Source organism: Netta rufina (assembly GCF_964035555.1).
Source record: "Netta rufina genome assembly, chromosome: 1".
Taxonomy (NCBI): domain Eukaryota; kingdom Metazoa; phylum Chordata; class Aves; order Anseriformes; family Anatidae; genus Netta; species Netta rufina.
The window spans coordinates 14431273-14452336 of NC_140123.1; the positions used below are offsets into that span (position 1 = coordinate 14431273).

Sequence of the window (21064 nt, forward strand, 5' to 3'; positions counted from 1 at the left end):
ACTGGGACTAGAAAAAAAACATTTAAACAAATATTTTTATATAATTAGTATAAGTTTATGTACAGCTTGTTGTTCACTAATCCATTACTGTTCTTCTTGGATTGTAAAATCAGATCAGAATAAAGCCTATATTCTCTTAATTTACACTTCTGTAATGTGTGAGACTATTACAGCATTCATTTCAGGTGCAGCAATTAAGAAAAGAAATGGATTATTAATGGAAGCCTAAGAGTACCCCTATTGTTTGTCTTTTTTTCCTTTTTTTTTTTTTTAAATCATACAGATATTTCACACTGCACCAGACCCCAATATTCCTCTTCCCCAACCTCAGTCCCGTTCAAGCTCAAGAAGGACAAGAGCAATTTGTCTCTCCACAGGTCCACGTAAACCCAAAGGAAGATACACACCATGTCTAGCAGATCCTGACAGTAAGTTAGTGCATGTTGACTTGTTATCTTCCTTTTTATGTCTTGCCTTTTAGTTATCCTGAATATCCAGTAAATATTGTATTCCAATAATATAAGCATCACAGATGGGTTTTCATCAGCTTTTTAACCTCTGTGAGTCACAGCCACACTGCTAAATGACTGCATTCCTTACTTCTCTCAGAGGAGAAAGAATATTTGTTTTTAGTCAATTCTTGTATTGCATACAGTATTCAAAAATATTTTATAGTAGACTTTATAGTCTAACCTAAGTGTAGCCTGCTTTGAAACTCCGCAAAGTTCACTGTATGACATTCACCTCATTTGCTTGTAAGATGATTGTTAAGGTTTGGAAGCTTTAATAAATGCAATTTGGTCAAGGTCGGAGATCAAAGCCATTACTTCGTTTTTTTCACATGCATGAAACTGTGGTCATTGGTTCAAAGTAAACCACTGCCTAGGTTGCCAAAACCACTGAAACTTTGTTAGTTTTACTGGAATAGAAACAAACACTCATATTTTTGTGAGAAACATCATATGACAATGTTTAACAGCAGGGAGCTATGTTTGCAGTTAACAGCTGCAAATGCGTATTAATTTTCATGTAGAAGTGACTATTTAAAAAGTTGCACTTTCTTTTTCATTCAGTGGACCGTCACTTATTACTTACCTGCCTTACCATTAAGAGGTGTTGAAACTGTAGCAAAGAATAGCTTGCCAGCTACTGCAAGAGATTTCCAAAAGAACTTTTGTCTCCCCTATTTCCTCAAGGAGATTTACATTAAACTAGTACAGTAAATGAATCCACAGTTAAGGTTATCTGTTCTGTAGGATCTGTATTAACTCTCAGTTCTGTAATGTTGGGAAATATATCCATGCTATGCTCTTGCATGGATGCTGCATTTTCTATATATGTTACATACTTCCTGTTGATGAGAATATAAATGTTGAATTAGAACAATAGCTGTCTACACATCAATTGCCTATTTGAATGACATGGGATCCTTAGAGTAAGAATTTACAGATGAGCTGTCACTTATATATACACCAGAAGAGAAATTGAGCAAGTTTCAACTGTCTTTCACTGTGTAACTTTTTTGCATTATTGTGGGGCAATTCTGTGCAAGTATTTTGCAGGACATATGCAAGCACAATCTTCTTTATTCAGACTCGAGCCTTCTACTGGTGGCTGGACTGGAACTAGCCCTGACCCAGGAACTCTCAACATGGGCTTTGCTTGTTGGCTCAAGTTCAGTATTTGCTACACAAGTTCCAGTTAAGATATCTCATTTGTGCCTGGAAGGGTGAGGCAGCAGCACAAGTATTCTCCTTGCAGAGTATCTCTAGCTGTGCCAGAGACAGATAAGAGAGAGCCCTAGCTTCCAGCAGTAGCTATTTCTGAAGTGCTAGATGGTTTTAAGTCATCATTTAAATGAAGGATGGACATTTAACTATATTTCAGGAATTTAAGGAATTTTATATGCTAGTAGAAAATGAAGTATAGATGCCAAGCTGTAGGAAATGATAGAAAATGTATCTGACAAATTTGTGCTCCAGCCTATCTTGCAACTTTCAAGAAACTAATGGCCTGTCAGGAGTAAGTTAGGGCACAATCTCATCTGGAATACCCACATTCTGAGCAGAAGTAGACAGAATATTTCAAATTACTGTTCCAGTGGCACTACTGCTTTCACACCTACTAGGCAAGACACTGGTGTTTGTGAGTATTGGTAAGTGGCTTTAGTCACCTGTTGCCAAGGACATTGAAACTTTTGGAGGCAAAAGTATCTGTATTATGTTGTTATCTTATAAATACTATGTGGATGAAAAACACTGTGTGGATGAAAAATGTACGTTCCCTGCTTCTTCTGAAATTTGTGAGTTATATCTCCTAGCTGTGGGGAAAAAATCTTATTAGAAACTAGCATATGACTCACTAGACTATTACTGCATTTTTATGAATCCAATCTTTAAGATAACTCATCTCTCACTATACTGTAGGCCAGTGCTTCCTCATTTCTGATGCATGTTCCTAGCCTCATATCAACAAATTTCTTTAGGATGTTTCCACTTCATGTTGCACAATATCTTTGAAAATAATTAGATCAGCATATTTTTATGTAAGTAGGTCAACTTCTCTAATATCAGTCTAATTAAAGAAATTAATCAAATGTTCAATGTTAAAGTTGTAAATAATGGAATGAGTTGTCCTTCTACAGGGCAGGGATTTCATGAAAGGTATGATGATTCAGAAAATAGCATATCTGTGGATAGACTTATGGACTAGTCTTAGAGAGACTGACAAGATCCTCAGCAACTTGGTAAACAAAGTAAAACTTAAGTATTTAACTTGCTGGCAATAGAGTTATGCATTTCAGAACATAAATGAGACAAACACCACATTTGCTTTATTAAGCAAAGTAAGATGCTTGTTAAAAGATATTGTGACACTGTTTAATTTCCTAATGATATATTGTGGGCAGTTCTTTGAAAATGCAAACTTTTATTTGAAATAGTACCACCAGTAGATCATTATGTTCATCCGCTCTAGAGAAATATCCACAAAATGCAGCTTTTTGAGGTTAAAGATAGGAACATGTGAAACTTAGAGGAACTAAATTGCTATTTTGTCTTGAGAATGACTGTCAATGGAACCACAGATTAATGAATTTGATGACAAGTAATGTACAGGGGCTAAAGGTGGCATGAGAGAAATGTACATGGTAAGACAATGTAATTATCTTTTTATTTCTCTTTCTTCTCCCCTCCCTCCTGCCTAGGTGACTCGTACAGCAGCAGCCCAGATAGCACTCCCATGGGGAGCATTGAATCTCTCTCTTCTCACTCCTCTGAGCAGAACAGCACCACCAAATGTGCACCCCCACAGCCCAGGGAGAAATCAGGAGGGATTCCATGGATTGCCTCTCCCCCTTCTTCTAATGGCCAGAAGAGTTCGGGCCTCTGGACTACAAGTCCAGAATCCTCATCAAAAGAGGATGCAACAAAAACAGATGTGGAATCAGACTGCCAAAGTGTAGCTTCTGTTACTGGACCAGAGAATGCCTCTCCACCAACAGATCTGACCAAGAAGAGTTCTTACAGTCTATCCGAGCTGAAAAGATCTTCAGGTTCTTCCCTCAGATCAATTCCATCAGCTGAAGGTAATTTCCAAGGTCTTTTAGGACATCATTGCATTTACTGTAAGGTATCAGAAAACATGAGGTGCTTCTGAAATCTAATGATATTCTTTGATCTTGTTTGTTTATTTTTTAACTATTGTGGTGTGTTCTTTCACTTTTCAAACTGCTTCTGGCATATTTCTGTTGTCATCTGTACAGTTCACACAGCTTAAAAGATAACATTTTTTCTCCGAATTTAGAGTACTCGCTGTCCTGCTGTGCTTCACTGAGGCTACTAACTTGCAAGATGATTTCTGGCTTATAATATAGAAGAGTTGGTAGCTATGGTTTATCCCTGTGTCAGAAGAACGAATCCGTGCAACATGATTGATAATGATCAAAGCTAGCATTTAAATTTAAAATCCATTATGCTTAATGTATCTAGTGAGTAACAGCTTTGTCTCTGCTTGTCCATGGCATGAAATGTACATCTGAAACCCTCCTTACAGAATAGAGTCTTCATTCTGCCATACCTGCATCTTTTTGTTATCCAATACAGCAAGTAGAGTAGCTTGAACACAAGATTATGGCTGAACATGTCTGTATATGGATGGACATGATGTTCAGGAACAACAATGAACTTTCAAACCCACCTTTAGGAATCCAGTTTCAATGTGAAAGTTAGGAAAGCAGTCTTCCTGTTCAGTCAAAGAAGGATGCTGATTTGAAGAACACCCTCCTAGCACCTAAGAAGCACTTGTGTTCCAAACAAACCTGTAGAAAGGGTCCTTACAATATAGAGAAGGCTGAAATTAGAGCTTCTTAATTTAGACACTTGCTTTACCTCTACATGAGAATATTGACAGCTATCTGGAAATTACTTTAGAACAGACGCTGTCTTGAAATGTTTTGGATTATGAAGATCAACAGTCAGCTCTGAAACAATGAGCTCCAGTGGACAAAGTATTAGTGCTGAGTTTGACACTGAGTTGTCAATATGATAAGTAATAGAAGTACAGGTAGGGTAAATATGTGTTTGTGTGGAAAGCACTGAAAGTTAAAGAAAGTTCTTTCCCCTGTGTCCCTCATGGTGTGTACAAGTTTTTTCCTACGACTCCCTTATACGAGCAAGTGTTAATTAATAACAAGATTGATATAGGTACTGTTTTTATAATTACAGAGACCTCTATATTATAACTGCCTTTAAAGCATCATTAAGCATCTGTTGTTCTTGGGAATAAAGAAACATAGAAGTACATGTGGATTCAGTTATTGTCTTGCAAGTGTATATACAAAGTAGCAGTCCACAGATCAGCTTAAAAAGCAGAGGGCATACCTTGTGTTCATTAAAAGGACCTTTTCTCTGTACAATACAGTCTCTGCAGCTATAGGTTTGTTTTATCAAGTTACAGTAACAATTGTTTTAGGAAAGTTTAATTATTAGTTCTTAATATATTTTTTTAATTTAAAAGCTTCATGAAGCTTCTGTAAATACTGAAATATTAATTCTTACAAATTAATATCATCTCGTTTCTTAGTGAATACTGCTTTTAGCAAGACTTTGAACAAGATAACTTCCTGAGGTGCCCTCCAACATTAATTTTTCTACAATTGTATGCATTGTACTACTTTATAAATGTTGAGGGGGGTTATTTTCACTTTTTGTTTAAAGTACTATCTAGCCATTTAAGTGCAATGTAACTTTTTAGCCTTTACAATTTTAATCTCATTTCTTCATCCTTGCTGCTGGTCCTTTTCTCCTAGCTCTTTGTCTGAAAGGCTTTTTCTTCTAGTAAGTACTTACTTAGTAAGTTCTTTCTCCCTATTTTGCTTCTTAAGAAAAAATTATTTGCATTGCATGTGTCGTGAAATAACTTCAAATTAGCTTTAATATTCCTTATTGCTTTCTTTAGGTAACAAAAGCTACAGTGGATCTATACAGAGCTTATCTTCAACAGATACCAAAGATACACCAAAGGCTCCAGCAAACCCTGATTTGCCTCCCAAAATGTGCAGGAGATTAAGATTAGATACTGCATCAAGTAATGGTTATCAAAGACCAGGATCTGTGTAAGTCAAGGCCCATTGCAGTTTTGAATTGTTACAGTGTTGTCTACTATGAAGGGATCCCAAAGAGCTAGTATAAGTAGTAGAAAAAGCACCCATGAATACCTGATTTGAAATTTTCTTTATGTATTAATTAGTTATCTAGCTTCATTAAAATTGTAAAGTAAACAAAGGAGACACAACACAGTCTGCTAAAGTCAGTTGAAAGACTCCCATTTACTTCATTAGACTATAGATAAGGTCCCTAATGAAGACATGGATCTTTGGAAAGTGATAAGCATTATTATCTCTCACTCTTCTGAAATTTAATATTTCAAGGAGCACAATTGCTGCTTACTGCTCATGCCGTTAAGTGAAGAAGATCATCAGACCTTATTACTGTAGGTCAAAAATTGGAGTGAGGTTAAAAAAAATCTGAAATTTCTTCAGTTGTTGCATGATCAATAGTTGAGATCTTTGGTGTGTGTTTTTTCTGACAATGTTTTTTTTTCTTGAGAGGAAGATAGTTCTAACAATAGAGGTTATAATTTAGCTGGTTGAGATTTAGGTTAGCAATGATTCTTAGTGTTTATAGCACTAGCTTAAGAATTAGAAGATCATTGCTGTAATTTTGACTGTCCCAGGCCTTCTCTAGTGCCATGAGCAAGTGGCACAGTGATTATTTCCATAATCACTGCAGAACACCAAGAAATTTTCCAAATACTGGAGGAATCTGTTAAGCCTCTTCACTTCTTAAACTGGAAGAGATGACAGTAGCTATTTCACAAACTGATGTGTCTTAATTTAAACGGAAGTACACCTGAACAGCTCAGAGTTCAAGCATGAAAATAACAGACTGGAATAACAAGCACGTCCAGTATATCCATTGGTCATCCATGAATATAACTTTAAACATAGCGTGCTAAGGTTTTCCTACTTGCTGACTCAGCAAGGCTCTGGAGCACGTGGAATTCAGTGGCCTAAATTAGGTTATGCGCTTAAGAATTCTGTTGAATAGGGATTTAAATGCAACATTTTAATTTCCTTTGTTTCTCTAAGTGAATCATAGAATCACGGGATGTTTTTTATTGGAAGGGATCTTAAGTATCATCTAATTCCAACCTCCCTGCTATGAATAGGGACACCTTCCACTAAACCAGGCTGCTCAAAGCCTAATCCAACCTGATTGGTTGATGTCTCACTGACTGGTAGCATAGCCTTCTGGTGTGTCAGCCACTCCTCCTAGCTTTGTATTATCAGCAAACTTGCTGAGGGTGGACTCTATCCCGTTGTTCAGGTCACTGATGGTGTTGACATAGACTGGACCCAGTATGGACCCCCTGGGGAACACCGCTAGTTACAGGCCTCCAACTAGACTCTACACCACTGTTCACAACCCTCTGAGCTCTGCCAGTCAGCCAGTTTTCAATCCACCTTGCTGTCCACTCATCTATCCCACACTTTCTAAGCTTCATCACAAGGATGTTGTGGGGGACAGTGTCAAAAATCTTCCAGAAGTCACAATACACAACATTCACTGCTCTCCCCTCATCTCCCCAGCTGGTAATGACATCACAGAAGGCTGCCAGGTTGGTCGAGCATGATTTTCCCTTGGTGAATCCATGCTGATTATTCCTGATAACCTTCGTCTCTTCCAATTGCTTCGAAATGGCATCCAGAACAGGTTGTTCCATCACCTTTCCAGGGACAGAGGTGAGGCTGACTGGCCTGCAGTTGCCCAGATCCTCCTTGCCCTTTTTGAAGACTGGTGTGACATTGGCTATCATCTGGCACCTTTCCCATTCTACAAGACCTTTCAAAGATGATAGCAATCACACCTGCCGGCACCCTCAGCAAGTATGGGTGCATCCCATCGGGGCCTAAGGATTAGTGTGCATTGATTTTGTCTAGACGCTCTCTGATCAGATCCTCCTCAACCAAGGGGAAGTCTTGCTTTCCCCAGACTCTCTCCCTTACCTCCAGATCTGGGATTCCCAAGGAGCAGACTTGGCAGTAAAGACTGAAGCAAAGAAGACATCCAGTATCTCTACCTTCTCAGCATCCCCTGTTACAAGGGCACCCACCTCATTCAGTAGTGGACCCACATTTTCCCTTGGCTTTCTTTTATTATTCCCATACTTTAAAAAGCTTTCCTTGTTATCCTTGACCTCCTTTTCCAGTTTTAATTCCAAATGGGCCCTAGCCTTCCTTGTCTCATCCCTGCAGGCACTGGCAGTGTTCCTGTATTCCTCCCAAGTGGCCAGGCCCTTTTTCCACATTTTGTAGGCTTTCTTCTTGCCTTTGAGTTTCTCCATGGGCACATGGGCAGCACAGAGGCCTCTGGCCACCTTGCTCTGATTTCTTACTCTTAGGGGTGCACCAGTCTTGAGCTTGTAAGAAATGGTGTTTAAGTGTTGACCAACCATCTTCTCCCACACTGGGCAGTTCATCATTTTCTCGAGTCCCTGCCTTTGCCTTCTTGGTCTGGACTACATTGCTAGAGCTCATTGGCAGCAAAGACTGAGGCAAAAAAGTCATTGAATTCCTCAGCTTTCTCCATATTCCAGGTAATCAGGTCTCCCGTGTCCTTCCAGAGAGGGCCCACAATTACTCTAGTCTTTCTTTTATCACTGATGTACCTATAGAAGCCTTTTTTGTTGCCCTTGATGTTCCTGGCCAAATTTAATTCTAATAGGACTTCAGCTTTCTTAACCTGATCTCTGCCTGAATAATTAAAACATTTTTTTAAAAAACATGTTTCCTTGTCTTTAGATGGTTAAAAGTGAAATTAGTCATCAAGGTGTGCATCAAACATGGCATTGCTAGCCAGTTGAGGGAAGTGAGTGTCCTGCTCTACTCTGCACTGGTGCAGCCTTACCTCGAGTAACAGGTGCAATGTGGGGCACCACAATATAAACAAATAGAAAACCATTAGTGTCCAAAGAAAGACTACAAAGATGGTGAAGGGTCTAGAGGGCAAGACATATGAGGAGCCACTGAGGTCATTTGGTTCATTCAACCCAGAGCAGAGCAGGCTGAGGGGAGGCCTCATGGCGGCCTGCAGCTCCCTCATGAGGGGAGCGGAGGGGCAGGCGCTGAGCTCTGCTCTCTGGGGACAGCGACAGGACCTGAGGGAACAGCATGGAGCTGGGACAGGGGAGGGTCATGCTGGGTGTTAGGGAATGGTTCTTCATTGAGAGGGTGGTCGGGCACTGCAACAGGCTCCCCATGGAAGTGGTGATGGCACTGAGCAGTTCTTGGAATTCAAGAAGCGTTTGGACAGTGCTTTCAGACATGGAGTCTGATTTTTGGGTGGTCCTATGTGGAGGCAGGAGTTGGACTCAGTGATCTTTGTGGGTCCCTTCCAGCTCAGAATATTCTATGATTTGATAGTCTGTGTGTTTAATTAATGAGCAAAGTATAAAGCAAGATGCTTCCTTATTTTCAGAGTGGCTGCAAGAGCCCAGTTGTTTGAAAGTGCTGGTTCACTTAAACAAGCTTCTTCAGGACGGTAAGTATCTCATACTGTTTAACAGCTTGTAAAATCCTCTGTGTTTTTCTGGCTCCAGAGATTAAAATAGAAACATTGGAGCTTTGTTTTGTGTCTTCAGAACAGCATCATGTGGCATGCAAAGCTGTCTTGGTTTGTTAAACTTATCCTTTCTACAGAAGAATACTAAATTTCATATATATTAGTGACCTGTCTATACTTTCCTGTAAGGAAATTGCAGTGAGAGATGCTCAGATTAGTGAGCTGCCTAAGAACACAGCTACAAGAGTAAATTAACAGGATGAGGGCACTGTATTTATTCCATATAGCTGCTTGTATATACATACTTGCAGCAGAGTAGTAAACCTGCTAGTTCATGATAATGTGCTTGTGTAGTCAAGTCCTGAATAACAGCTGCTTTAGAAAGTTCAGGATTAATTTATTGAGGATCCCTGTTATTCCCATCACACATCTCCTGCCTTACTACTTATCTGGAGAAATTGTTGCCCTTTCTTTGTGATAGTCTGCAGCAGGAATTACTTACATTTTCTTTGTAATTATATACATTTAGTTGGTGGATTTGGCCTATTCGTACATAGAATGAAGCTAGAATGTTCCTATAAGTGTTCGTCTAGGAAGCAGTAGTATTTTGCATTAACCAGACTACAATTAATAGGCTAAAGCAGATAAACAAATAAGTGGATGCAGGGGAAAGTCTCTCTCTCTTTTCACTGTCCCTGCATTTCAGATTTTTTGAGATAAATTGTATGTTTTTGTCCATCATTCTACTTAGCGATAGCACGATCTTACTGGAACTGTTGAGCAATGAAATGTTAATTGAAGAATTCAAATATATTAATAAAATAGCACAGTTGTAAACAAAGATGCCAGTGTGCGCTGAGATGTGCAGTAGTGGAATACAGCTGTCTTATCTGACAGATCTAGCAGGGGAGAGGAGAAAGCTGACCTGCAAAGGCCTGCTGATTTTGTTTGAGAGAAGTGGTTTACAGGAATCAAGGCTGTTCTTGTTTTGTGTAGTAGATGAACTATAAGAAGACCAAAGAAACAGTGCGATGGTGAATGGAAAGGGATAAAAAGAACGGGGAATTAATTTAAGGAAGAAAAGTATAAAAGAAGAGACTGGAATGTTCTTAAGCCAGTGACCTAAGCCAAGAGCAATGACTGCTTCACCAGTACTGCATCATTTTACTTCCACCTTTGTTCCTTCTCTTATTTTGTATTGCTCTCTTCTTGTAAACTCTATCCTGATGTTCCCTCAGAACCTGTGCCATCTCTATCTGTATATAAAAAGCATGTAAGAAGCCAAAATCTGATAAAGGAAAAATGTAGCAGCTTGATAATGGATATGGAGAGCAGATAAGAAAGCAGAAAATGCTGAAAGACTTAATAGCTCCTCTACTTCAGCCTTCCTAAGAAAAGCAGAAGAGCAACAATAACAAGGAGAATGGAAAACGAGAGGTCAGCAAGCAAAATGAGGAAGAAATAAGAAGCAGCTCAGCTGTTCCTGTAATGCTGCTCAAGTCTGACTGAGATTTTGCATTTCAGAGCCGGCTCATATTTCCTTCTCATGCATGCTATGGAGATGAAGCCTGAATTGAGTCCTTAGTATATTCTTTTTTGCTCTGAATTCATGATAATTACATTTGATCCACCAATTAGAAAGGCCTTCTGTGTTCCTAATTCTGCTGTCTAACGAGTATATGCAGGGCAGAGTGTAAGACAGAGAAACTGTTTTTAAGCTGATCTCATGCCAGAAATATTTAAGTCAGGACTGTGTTGACCTCTGTGCAGGGGTAATTTATGCTGCTATACATAAATGGTTTTAAAATTTATAGCTACTGCTTACCTTACATTACTACTTACAAAGTAGTATCTAAGTAGCTTCATTCTGACTTGAAGCATCTGTTACCTGAAACAGTATTTCATAATCACCTGTACAATAGATGGATTAAAAGTATCTATGTGGCTTTGCAGTCTCATACTGTCTTATGTATTCCATCAGATAATTTCAGACTCAGTGCTTTACCACCACAGTGACCTGGACTGACTTAATTCCTTCTTCCAGGTAGTCTTTGCACCACTTCGTTCTGACTTTGAGTAATGCACTGTCTCAACTATGGAAATTGTATCCCCACACATTTTTTTCTTTTTTAAAAATTAGTCATTATTTGGGCTGGCTGTTACCAGTCTTTGTATACACTTGCCCTTATAGTGGCATCAGTTTGAATAGGTTTATTATAGTCAGAAAGAGAAAGGTTGACAGTCCATGGTACATGTTTTAGGATTGGAAAATACAATGCCCTGTCCAGCCTGAGCTCTCTTTTTCCTGTTTCAGAGTTATTTTCACTTCTCATTCATCCCATTCATTAACTCCTGACATCAAGTTTATTAATTGTCCATCTCCCATACTGTGGTATTAAGGTACTGTGCACTCTGGGACCAATCTTTGTTGGGGACTGAAAGAGGTGAAGAAATTTTCTTACTGGATTCAGAAATATTGCCATTACCTAGCCTGAGATTTCTGTATTACAGCTTTTATACAAAAATGCACCAACACTGACTTTGATTTAGAGGTGCACATAAAATGAGAAACCGCATCATAAAGGATTTTCATTAGAAGAGAATACATACAAAAGTAGGGAACAGGAGCTGGTGACAGCCAATAGCCCTGGCTTGGCAGCAGGATCTGTGGGTGCCAGGCTGGGACTGTAATAGGAATAGAAAGGCAACATGAAATCCTCTAGTTCCATGCTTCCCTCCCAGCCATATGATTAAATACTAAATATTTCCAGTCATACTTCTGCTTTTATTTTCATGCTATATTTTGCATTTCCTTAAAAAACTGGAATACTGTTTCCAGCCCAGACCAGCATTTTCTACTTACTCATAAATCTACCATTTCTACGAGTCGACAAACTTTTCTTCTTCCTGCAAGATAGTATTAACTGATGAGTCATCTGAAAGAAATTCATGTGTTTTCCCTGATTTGTTCATCTGGCTTCTGTCTGTGTCTTTCTAGACTGAAAACTTACTATGGCAGGAGCATAATTTTAAAGCTTATTTATAACTGTTAAAATAGGTTATTAAAAGTACTTCAGTTGTTGTTGACCATGTATAGTCAAGTAAAATAATTTCTGATCTGATGAGTACCAATCCTTTGACTACTAGTATAAATTTGTCATTACAGTCTCAAAATAAAATTATAAAAGGTAGTAAAAGGGAAAATTGATTTTTCTCCATTGGATTCTATCCATTAAAAATCATGGAAAGCAGAAACTTCTAGGAAATGTGGGCACCATTTTCTGATTTTTTTTTTCTCTGAAGTCAACACTATGAATTACACTCTTCACAGAAGGTTAGCATCATCTTAAGAGAACCATAATAGATGACGGTGATGTCATCACATGCTTTTTAATGAGCAGACTTGATTGCAGGGAGGAGAACACTAACACCATAAGAAACAATATCCATTTTCATAATTGCACAGAAGAACTTGCCCAGGAGTCTGTGAGCCCTTTTCCTTAGCATTGCTTCTAGATGGATAGGGTTGAAGTGAGCAGCAAGACAAAGAACCTAAGTTCTCAAGTTGGGTGTGGAAGGAATAACCAGGGGCTTGAAAATTGCTCCAGAAGTATAAGTAAATATTCTTAGGCTTTGCATCAGGAGCAAGGTAGTGGGAAGATAATGTGAAGAATCCAGTAATTCAGAGCTTTTCAGAGGGTGATTTTTTTATACCTTGTGTTTGTGTATCTGTGTATTGCCAAATGCTGGGTAGTTTTCTCTTTCTGAGAACTGAGCAAATCAGAGTTCATGTTTTCTTATCTTCTTTTTACTTTTAAGATAAACATATTTGGATCAGGAAAAATTAGAAGCTGAAAACAGAGTAGTTTACTAGACATACAAGCATACAGGAGATAATTTCATTTTACTAACTTTCTAAGGGCACTAAAAAAAACATGCCATATTTTGAAAATAGCTTGGACAATTCTCCCTCATTTACATATTGCTATTCTGTTTTACAGTTGCCTTCAATGTCTTATATCACAGTATTACTCAGATGTTCCATTTTTAACATGGGAAACTGGCTCAATACTCATGCCACTAAGTGGTGAGGTGCCACATATGATCAAGTGCAAAATTGTTCCTGTGTTATAGTAAATTCATGACCGATTATCTGATTAACATTTCCATTGTATTCATTAATAACAGTTACTCTGCTGTTTTATACATTAAAAAAAAAATCCTTATTATGCCGCATAGGAATTAAATGTGTTTTGTTGTTGTTTTGTTTTGTTTGTGTGTTTTTCTGAATGTTAACAGTCTGGGTCAGTATATTATAGAACATTTTTAGCACTCTGTCATAATTACTTTAATAAAATAATGATCTTGGTTTAAAATAATTTATATTTTATTTATTTTATTATTCATATTATTTATATAATATATTGCATAATTACTTATATTATATATTATAAATATATATTATGTAGAGTAACAAGACTTACTGATTTTTTTGTCTGTCTGTCCTGTTTACTGTAGAAGGCAAGTTCTTCATAGCAGTGACTGTATTTCATGGTGAATATATAGTCCTTGAGTCTATGTAAGATCAGGGTCCGAGTCAGAACCAGTAACTGTACTTCCTGTTGGAATATTAATGATGGTGCTTAAAGAAAAGCACAATTAATTTTTTTGCCTATGCAGGAACTGATGGTTTCATTTCTTCTCTAGAAATGAGAGTGGATATAAAGTGGATGTTGTGTGGTGGCAGTAAATATTTTTTGTGATAATTTTTGTTATATCTAAATTAAAAAGACACAAGAAGTAGTTTGTGATATTGAGGTCAAGTGGAATTACTGGCTTTATGTATTTATGTATTAAGCAATGTACATTGCTTAGAACTGGTTCTCTTTCTCTCCCCCACCAAAGTAAACCAATAGTATCCAAAAACATAGCCCCATATGATGGCCTTGTAGTCCCAAGACATAATTGATATTTTGCATGCCCTTTCTCATTACACAGTATGTTAAATCATGCTATGTAGCAGCACACCACAGTAGTGTTTTTATTATACAAAACAGAGGAAATATTTGTAAATCATGGAGAGGATTTACTAGATCATTTCTTGAAAGCTCACATGTGCATCCCCTTTCATACCTTTTTAGAGATTCAGATTAATCACGACGTGATAGTCTTGATTGGCTCCAGGGTGTAAGGCCAGGGTAGAGGGATGTTCTCTGCGCCCTTGTCGTGGTTTAACCCGGCTGGCAGCTAAACACCACGCAGCCGTTCGCTCACCCTCCCCCCTCCCTCTCTGGGACGGGGGAGAGAAATGGAAAGTGAAGCCCGTGAGTTGAGATAAAGACAGTTTAATAAGACAGGAAAATAATAATAACAAAATAATAATAACAATAATAACAATAATGTTACAATGGTGATAATAGGAAAGTAATAATAATATGTACAAACAAGTGATGCACAATGCAATTGCTCACCACCCGCTGACCGATGCCCAGCCTAACCCCGAGCAGTCCGGCTCCCTCCCCCCGGCTAGCCACCCCTATATATTGTTTAGCATGACGTCAGATGGTATGGAATACCCCTTTGGCTAGTTCGGGTCACCTGTCCTGGGTCTGTCCCCTCCCAGCTCTTACTGCACCCCCAGCCTGCCTGTTGGCAGGACAGAGCAAAAGTCTGAGGTGTCCTTGTCTTGGTATAAGCACTGCTCTGCAACAATTAAAACATCGGGGTGTTATCAGCACTCTTCTCATCCTAAGCCAAAACACAGCATTCCACCAGCTACTAGGAAGAAAATTAATTCTGTTCTAACTGAAACCAGGACAGCCCTTTAAGAAATGTCCCAGTCTGTCTCCCCAAATCAGTGTGGAACTTCCACAGTGAAGAGCAATGGACCAGTGGCAGTACACAAATAAAACAGTCTTTTCCTTACACTAAGGCTTATGATAAGGCACTATCATTCATATGATGTATGACTCAGTTATCTCACTGTTGTGGGAGGAAAGACAGAATAGATTACAGGTCACTTGCATATACACTTTCTCAAAAAGTACGCCAAAAACTTAAAACTTCACCAAAGGTCACATACTAGGTCATTGAGATAAATGCTGGCTGGAAGGAAAGCTGAACTGGTAGCCCCCTATTCCATCATACAAAGGTGAAATGATCTACAGGTTCGTCTTTGCTTGGCATAATGTGGTTTTCCGATAAGGTTAAAGAAACTCAGAAAAACTGGTGGGTCATACAAAAATTGCTTCCAGTATATAAATTAAAGTCAAGGTATTACTGTTATAGGTAAAGCACAGGAATCTAGTGAGAACTCTTAAGCAACACATCTTTATGTTCAATCCCTCATTTTGTGCTTTGTAGAAGCATGGTGCTAGAAGCCATATCACCAGGTGACTGGTAATCTGTCCTGCTCTGTAATCAAATCATGATGTATCTAAATAGTTCTTTTACAGATGTCTGAATAGTGCTGTTTTGTTTTGTTTGTTTGTTTTTTCTTTCTTTCTTTCTTAATGAATCTTTAGTAATTAGAATTCTTCAATTCAGAGATCCTCCAATTCTTAGCATCTTAGCAGTTCCAGTGGTTTGCTATTCTGACCAAGAGTAGGTTTTTACAGCTATAAATGAAGAGATAAATGTAGCTGTCTACATTTAGGTCTCTTCATGCCAGGTTCTATTTGAGAAAATATTTAATTGAAGGTTTCGCTAAGGGCAGTGGCACCTGGAGAGCCATTCCTTGCGCTCTCAAGTAGTCATTTACCATAGCAGAACCCAGGCCTTGAGAGCCGGCTGAGCTAGACACAAAGTTTATTTATGGACATCTGAGGTGGCCGAAGCTGTAATCCACTCCAAGTACCTAATCTAGATCTCCCATGCTGCAATTTAAATCAATTTATATCTCTTTCACAGTTAGCCTGGAGGACACATTACTCTTTTTAGTCCAATATTTGCCTTATATTATATTATAATTATATATTATAATTATATTATAATATATAATTATATAATTATAATTATATTATAATTATATATTATATTCTTATATTTGTTATTTTCTTCTGTAGAGTAATCAACTGTATTTTCTCACAAACCATGTCATTAGACCTTTAATAACTTGATGATCTCTTTGAAATTCTCTCCAGGCAGTCCATAACTTGCTTCAAGGAATTTGCTCAGTTTATATATGTTTGAAGTACAGTTTCAACTAGAACAAAAGTGTTTGTGTTTTTTTTTTAATGTTATTGTATTCCTGTTTAAATTTCAAGTAGAATGTTGCTCTATTTTCTGCAATAACATACTTGATAACTGCAGTAAGCCAGGAGTTATTGTCTGCTATAATTCTGCTCCTCTGAACTACTGTGTAACTAGTTGTTATCATTATGTATTTGTGCAGCTTATTATTCCTACACTTCCTAGGTTTTCACTCCATTTTTTCATACATTTTTCCTTATTTTTTCAAACCTATATATATTTCTTTTTCTTTCAGGCAAGCAAAAGCCATGTATTCCTGTAAGGCTGAGCATAGTCATGAGCTGTCTTTCCCACAGGGGGCAATATTTTCCAATGGTAAGATGTTTTACATTCCTTGTTTACATGAAAAACACACCAGCCAACAAATAATAATTAAAAAAAAAAAAAAAGAATGGTACCCACAAGATAAGAGAATGTAATTCCATTTCCAGCTCTTGGCTTTGGCCTTGATTATTATATTGCTGTTGAATAAAAGCTGTTTAAATAAATATATGAAACATGTAGGGTCTTTTAACTGTCTTAATTTATTGTAAATATGTTTTGTTTGGTTGTTTTTTTACAGTGTATCCATCAGTAGAACCAGGCTGGTTAAAAGCAACTTACGAAGGCAAAACAGGACTCGTTCCTGAGAATTATGTTGTCTTCCTCTAGTAATCTTCAGTGGACAGCAATATCTTCATGGTATCCATGGTAACAAATAATAAGCACTATGATTTTTATCTGACACAGATATGGGATCAGCCTGTTAGCTGAGAGTGGTAGATTTCCTTCAGATACTGCAGCTGCAGGTTATATAGCTCCCTATCAACGGAACAGAATGTAATGAAACAGTTAACAGTTACTGTACTGAAGACGGTACTCTGTTTAAATAACTTCCATTGTTTGCAAAAGGTTGTTCTGTTCTTCTTTTATGGGTAAGGAACACTACAGAAATAAAATCAAAAAAGTTGCCATTTAGCTGCAGACCTTCAGGTTCTCGGATGTTGCTCAGAGAAGCGTGAAATTTAGAGGCAATGCACTCTGTGACATTTCTTACAATCTGTTTCTTTTAATATGAAAAATTGTGTTTTTTTTCCTAATGTAAGTAATGTTTCTGTTGTTATCTGAATGCTCCCATAGAAAAATCAATTCTGAGATTAGTCCTAATCATTTCAAATAAGAAATGAGTCTTCCATAAATCAGAAGTTTGAACTTGTTAGTCATTGAGATTACAATATGTTATAGAATTTATGTAACTGATAATGAAATCAGATTATACACTGCCTGAGCAGTAAGTGCTCATTCAAAATGTGATGTGTTTAATGAATGTTTCATTCAAGTACTTCTTAGATTTATTTCCTCCTTTCTATATCAATATAAATAAGAATAATAATAACTAGTATTTCTGTAATAGCAGTCAGGTGGAAGATACTCTTGGTGTATCTCAGAGCAACAGCAGTAGAAAACAAGGAGATACTCAATCTGGAATATCTGCTAGATATTCAATCTTCATATCTGGTAGATATGAAGTGAGCAATGAAAAGCAGCAATATGTTTTGAAACCTTAGATAAAAAGTAACTAAAAGTCCTTTTCAAGTTTTTTTTCCATTTCAAATAAGACAAAAGTACTTAGCATGATTTCTTCTGACTTCCACTAAATTATTTGGCAAATGTTCCTCCGTTACATGGAATTAAAAAAAAAATGAAAAAAAAAAATAAAATAGAATAACCTTGGTTGATAAAGATTTTGTAAATACCCATTGTTTGCTCTTGGTGGGCCTGGAAAAAAAAAAAAAAAAAAAAAAAAAAAAAAGATATAAGCAGCTTCCTAAATTTGAACCTCTTTCTTTTACACCTTGAGGGAAAACATGCAGTGCTTACTTGGCTAGTTACTGTGGCCTGTTGAAAAACAAGATACATAAGCACCATATTAGTAGCTTTTCAGCATTAGTGGCACAGAAGGAATCCACTGTTTCATAGACCTATTCAGTCTTAGTTCTTTGTTCAATAACAGTAATCAGTATATAAACTTCTGCTGATTTATAAGATGTACACTGCTTCCAGAATGTTTTAGGAAGAACTTTTGCTAGGACTAAAAACACCAGTAATCTACCAGTTGCTTATTTTATTATTTTCTAAGCCTTTTGGGGGTTTAAATTAAAAAACAGATTTATTGCCAATATTAAGAAGCACATCAGAACCTTCTTTACTTGTGTATAGTGCATGATTTCTGCAAAAAAAATCCGTGTTGGAATTCAGGCTGGTGGCAAAAGCCTGCAGGATCCTTCTCGCTAGTTGAAGTATCAAGTGGCACTCAGGAAAGTGGAGAGACTGGAAGAACATCCTTTCAAGAATGGTGTGGCATTTCAGAGGGGGGGTCTGTGGCAGTAAGCCAGGCCAGTGTGGGTAAGGCAGTTGAGGAGAGACCCCTTGAATTAGTGACTGACTGATCTGGGTTCTTTCTTCACCCTAAACAGTTTTATTAGGTCCCAAATCATGTTTTCCCTCACCTTAAGTCCAGTCTGTATTCAGTACATTGTGATGAAGGGTTCATCGCAGGCAGTGGAGGCACACACGTGTGCTTGTCAAATTTTCTCAGAGCGTGAAGGGAAGTGAAGAGAAGGACTTTTTCACCAGACTGAGCCTTATTTTTAAAGCAAGCCAACATTTGTTTGTGTAAGCTATGCCTGCAGCTGCTGTTGCCCTCAGATCAACATGGGTTTCATTGTATTTTTACTGTTATTTCACAATCCAAAAATTGCAGGGTGCCAAAAGGCTTCTCTCTGTTGAACTGCTCAGGAGAATGCTGCTGCAGCGGAAGAGGAGTAGAAAGGGAGACCGAGCTGTGAGCAGAGGTTCCAGGCCCCGCACGTGTCTCACCCACGTGGAGAAATGCAGTGGTCTGGGTCTATCAATTGCACCAGGCAAACTGACCTTTGTTTAACATCCTTTTCTGACCCCTTGTGCCTCTTACGAGGAATTTGATTGTTGTGAAATTCTTGAGGAACGGTGAAACAGAAAATGCGTGCTCTTACTTGCTTTGCTTTAGTCTGAGTAAATCAAAAACAAAATGAAAAGAGAGAGCAGGAGAAGACTAATTGTAGGTAACCTCACAATGTTTGCATGTGTTTGGATATTCTGCAACAGTATGTTTTGAAACCAGCCGATCTGAGTGCAAGCTAGAAGACTCAAAGATGCTCAGTTCGTATAAAAAATCATAAAAATGAAAGGTTCGGTTACAGATTAAATAAGTAGAGCCTGTAAGCATTGAGGGAAAGGTTGTAGAAGGAGGAATCCCTGTAGAGAGGTGGTGTGTCTTTTCCCGTGCATTCATCTTACATTAGACACGCGAGTCAGTTGCAGAAGACAGTTTCATGAGAAAGGGATCTCATTCATTCTGTTACTCACAAAACAAATCTATCTTTTCCTCTTTAAGACTGTGCACTTTTCAAGGCCCTTCTTCTGTTGAACCAGCCATGGTGATCACATAAATAATTTTAAAGTAGCTTAGCTTTAAAATGTTATTTTCATCTGGAAATGTTACTCCCATGCTTGATTACAGTTAGTATCAATGGAAAGTAGGGTTATTCTGTTTCTCTCTACTGCGGTACATAACAAGCACTTTCTGTATCATTCCACTGCTGGGTTGTAGATGCCTCTGCTCTTCCCTGACTTTCCAAGAGGGAGTTTATCTCCAGGAGAAGCTGTACAGTGAACTGGAAAGTTATGTACCTGGGTGCTCACTGACTGGAATGGGGGAAGAGTGCAGCACCAAGGCATGTCTACTGACAAGACTCTCAGCCCTGGCCAAAAATCCCTTCTAATATTTGTAAAGGATCAGAAATCCATGTAAAATTTAACTGTCGATATAATACTGAGATAGTGCCTTACCAGCAAGTTAGGCAAGCTGAACTAAATTAGTTCATAGGATTGATTTACTATTTTTTGTGAAAGTCAGAGTCACTCTACAAGCAAAGTTTAATTTTATTATAATTTTTTTTTAATTATCCTTCCTAAAAGGATATAGCAGTTTTCTCAGAATATCACTGTAGAATTTGCGGTAGATAACATGTTGTGATTGCTGTTTGTCTTGTGAAAATACCCACCACTTACGTAATTAGCCATGTTTTTTCTATGTTAAACTTTTGGTACATGTTGCAGTACAACATGAATCAAATTAATAGTGTGAAGGACTGATATATTGTATGATAAATATGTAAAGGATATTATATTATATATTCACACTTTTTATTAATGATAAAGATAAAAAAATATTTTTTGTGTAATTCCTATGAGTTCAGTATTAAAATGTCCTTGCCATATTTTGGCATTTAGAATACTATGTAACAAAACTCTTAAATTAAACCATAGATATCACTTAAATCCCTAACTAATCTATAAAGTTCATTTGTTCGATTATTTCTGGAAAAAAATGACGCACAGATTTGCTGACCAGTCTACTCTATGATAGTAATAGTAACTTATTTAACTTTTATATATTTTCTGTTGATAATCTCTATTATTTGCCTGTAATTGAATTCATTTTAATATGCCTTTAGGAAAGATACATTAGGAAGAGAAAAGGATAGAAAATTCAGCAGTTCAGAACAATAGTTACAACAACAAAAAAGCATTATATGGCAGTAATTGGCTTTTTGTTACATTTCCCCACCGGTCTATTTTCTAGTTAATAAGGTTGGATCAGAATAAAT

The 21064-nt window shown here is 37.5% G+C and overlaps 1 protein-coding gene across 1 annotated transcript in view; it reads left to right on the forward strand.

Annotated features, from left to right (window-relative positions):
- Positions 1-17094, forward strand: part of ARHGAP42 (Rho GTPase activating protein 42) — a gene marked incomplete at its 5' end in the record, with an annotated part of 167599 nt that extends 150505 nt beyond the window's left edge. The window contains 6 exons of the mRNA XM_084292979.1: positions 284-428; positions 3206-3586; positions 5458-5614; positions 9039-9101; positions 16609-16688; positions 16936-17094. Of these exons, the coding sequence (XP_084149105.1) occupies positions 284-428; positions 3206-3586; positions 5458-5614; positions 9039-9101; positions 16609-16688; positions 16936-17024 (915 nt within the window). The 3' untranslated portion in view covers positions 17025-17094. The remainder of the gene's footprint in view (positions 1-283; positions 429-3205; positions 3587-5457; positions 5615-9038; positions 9102-16608; positions 16689-16935) is intronic.
- Positions 17095-21064: the final 3970 nt, after the last annotated feature.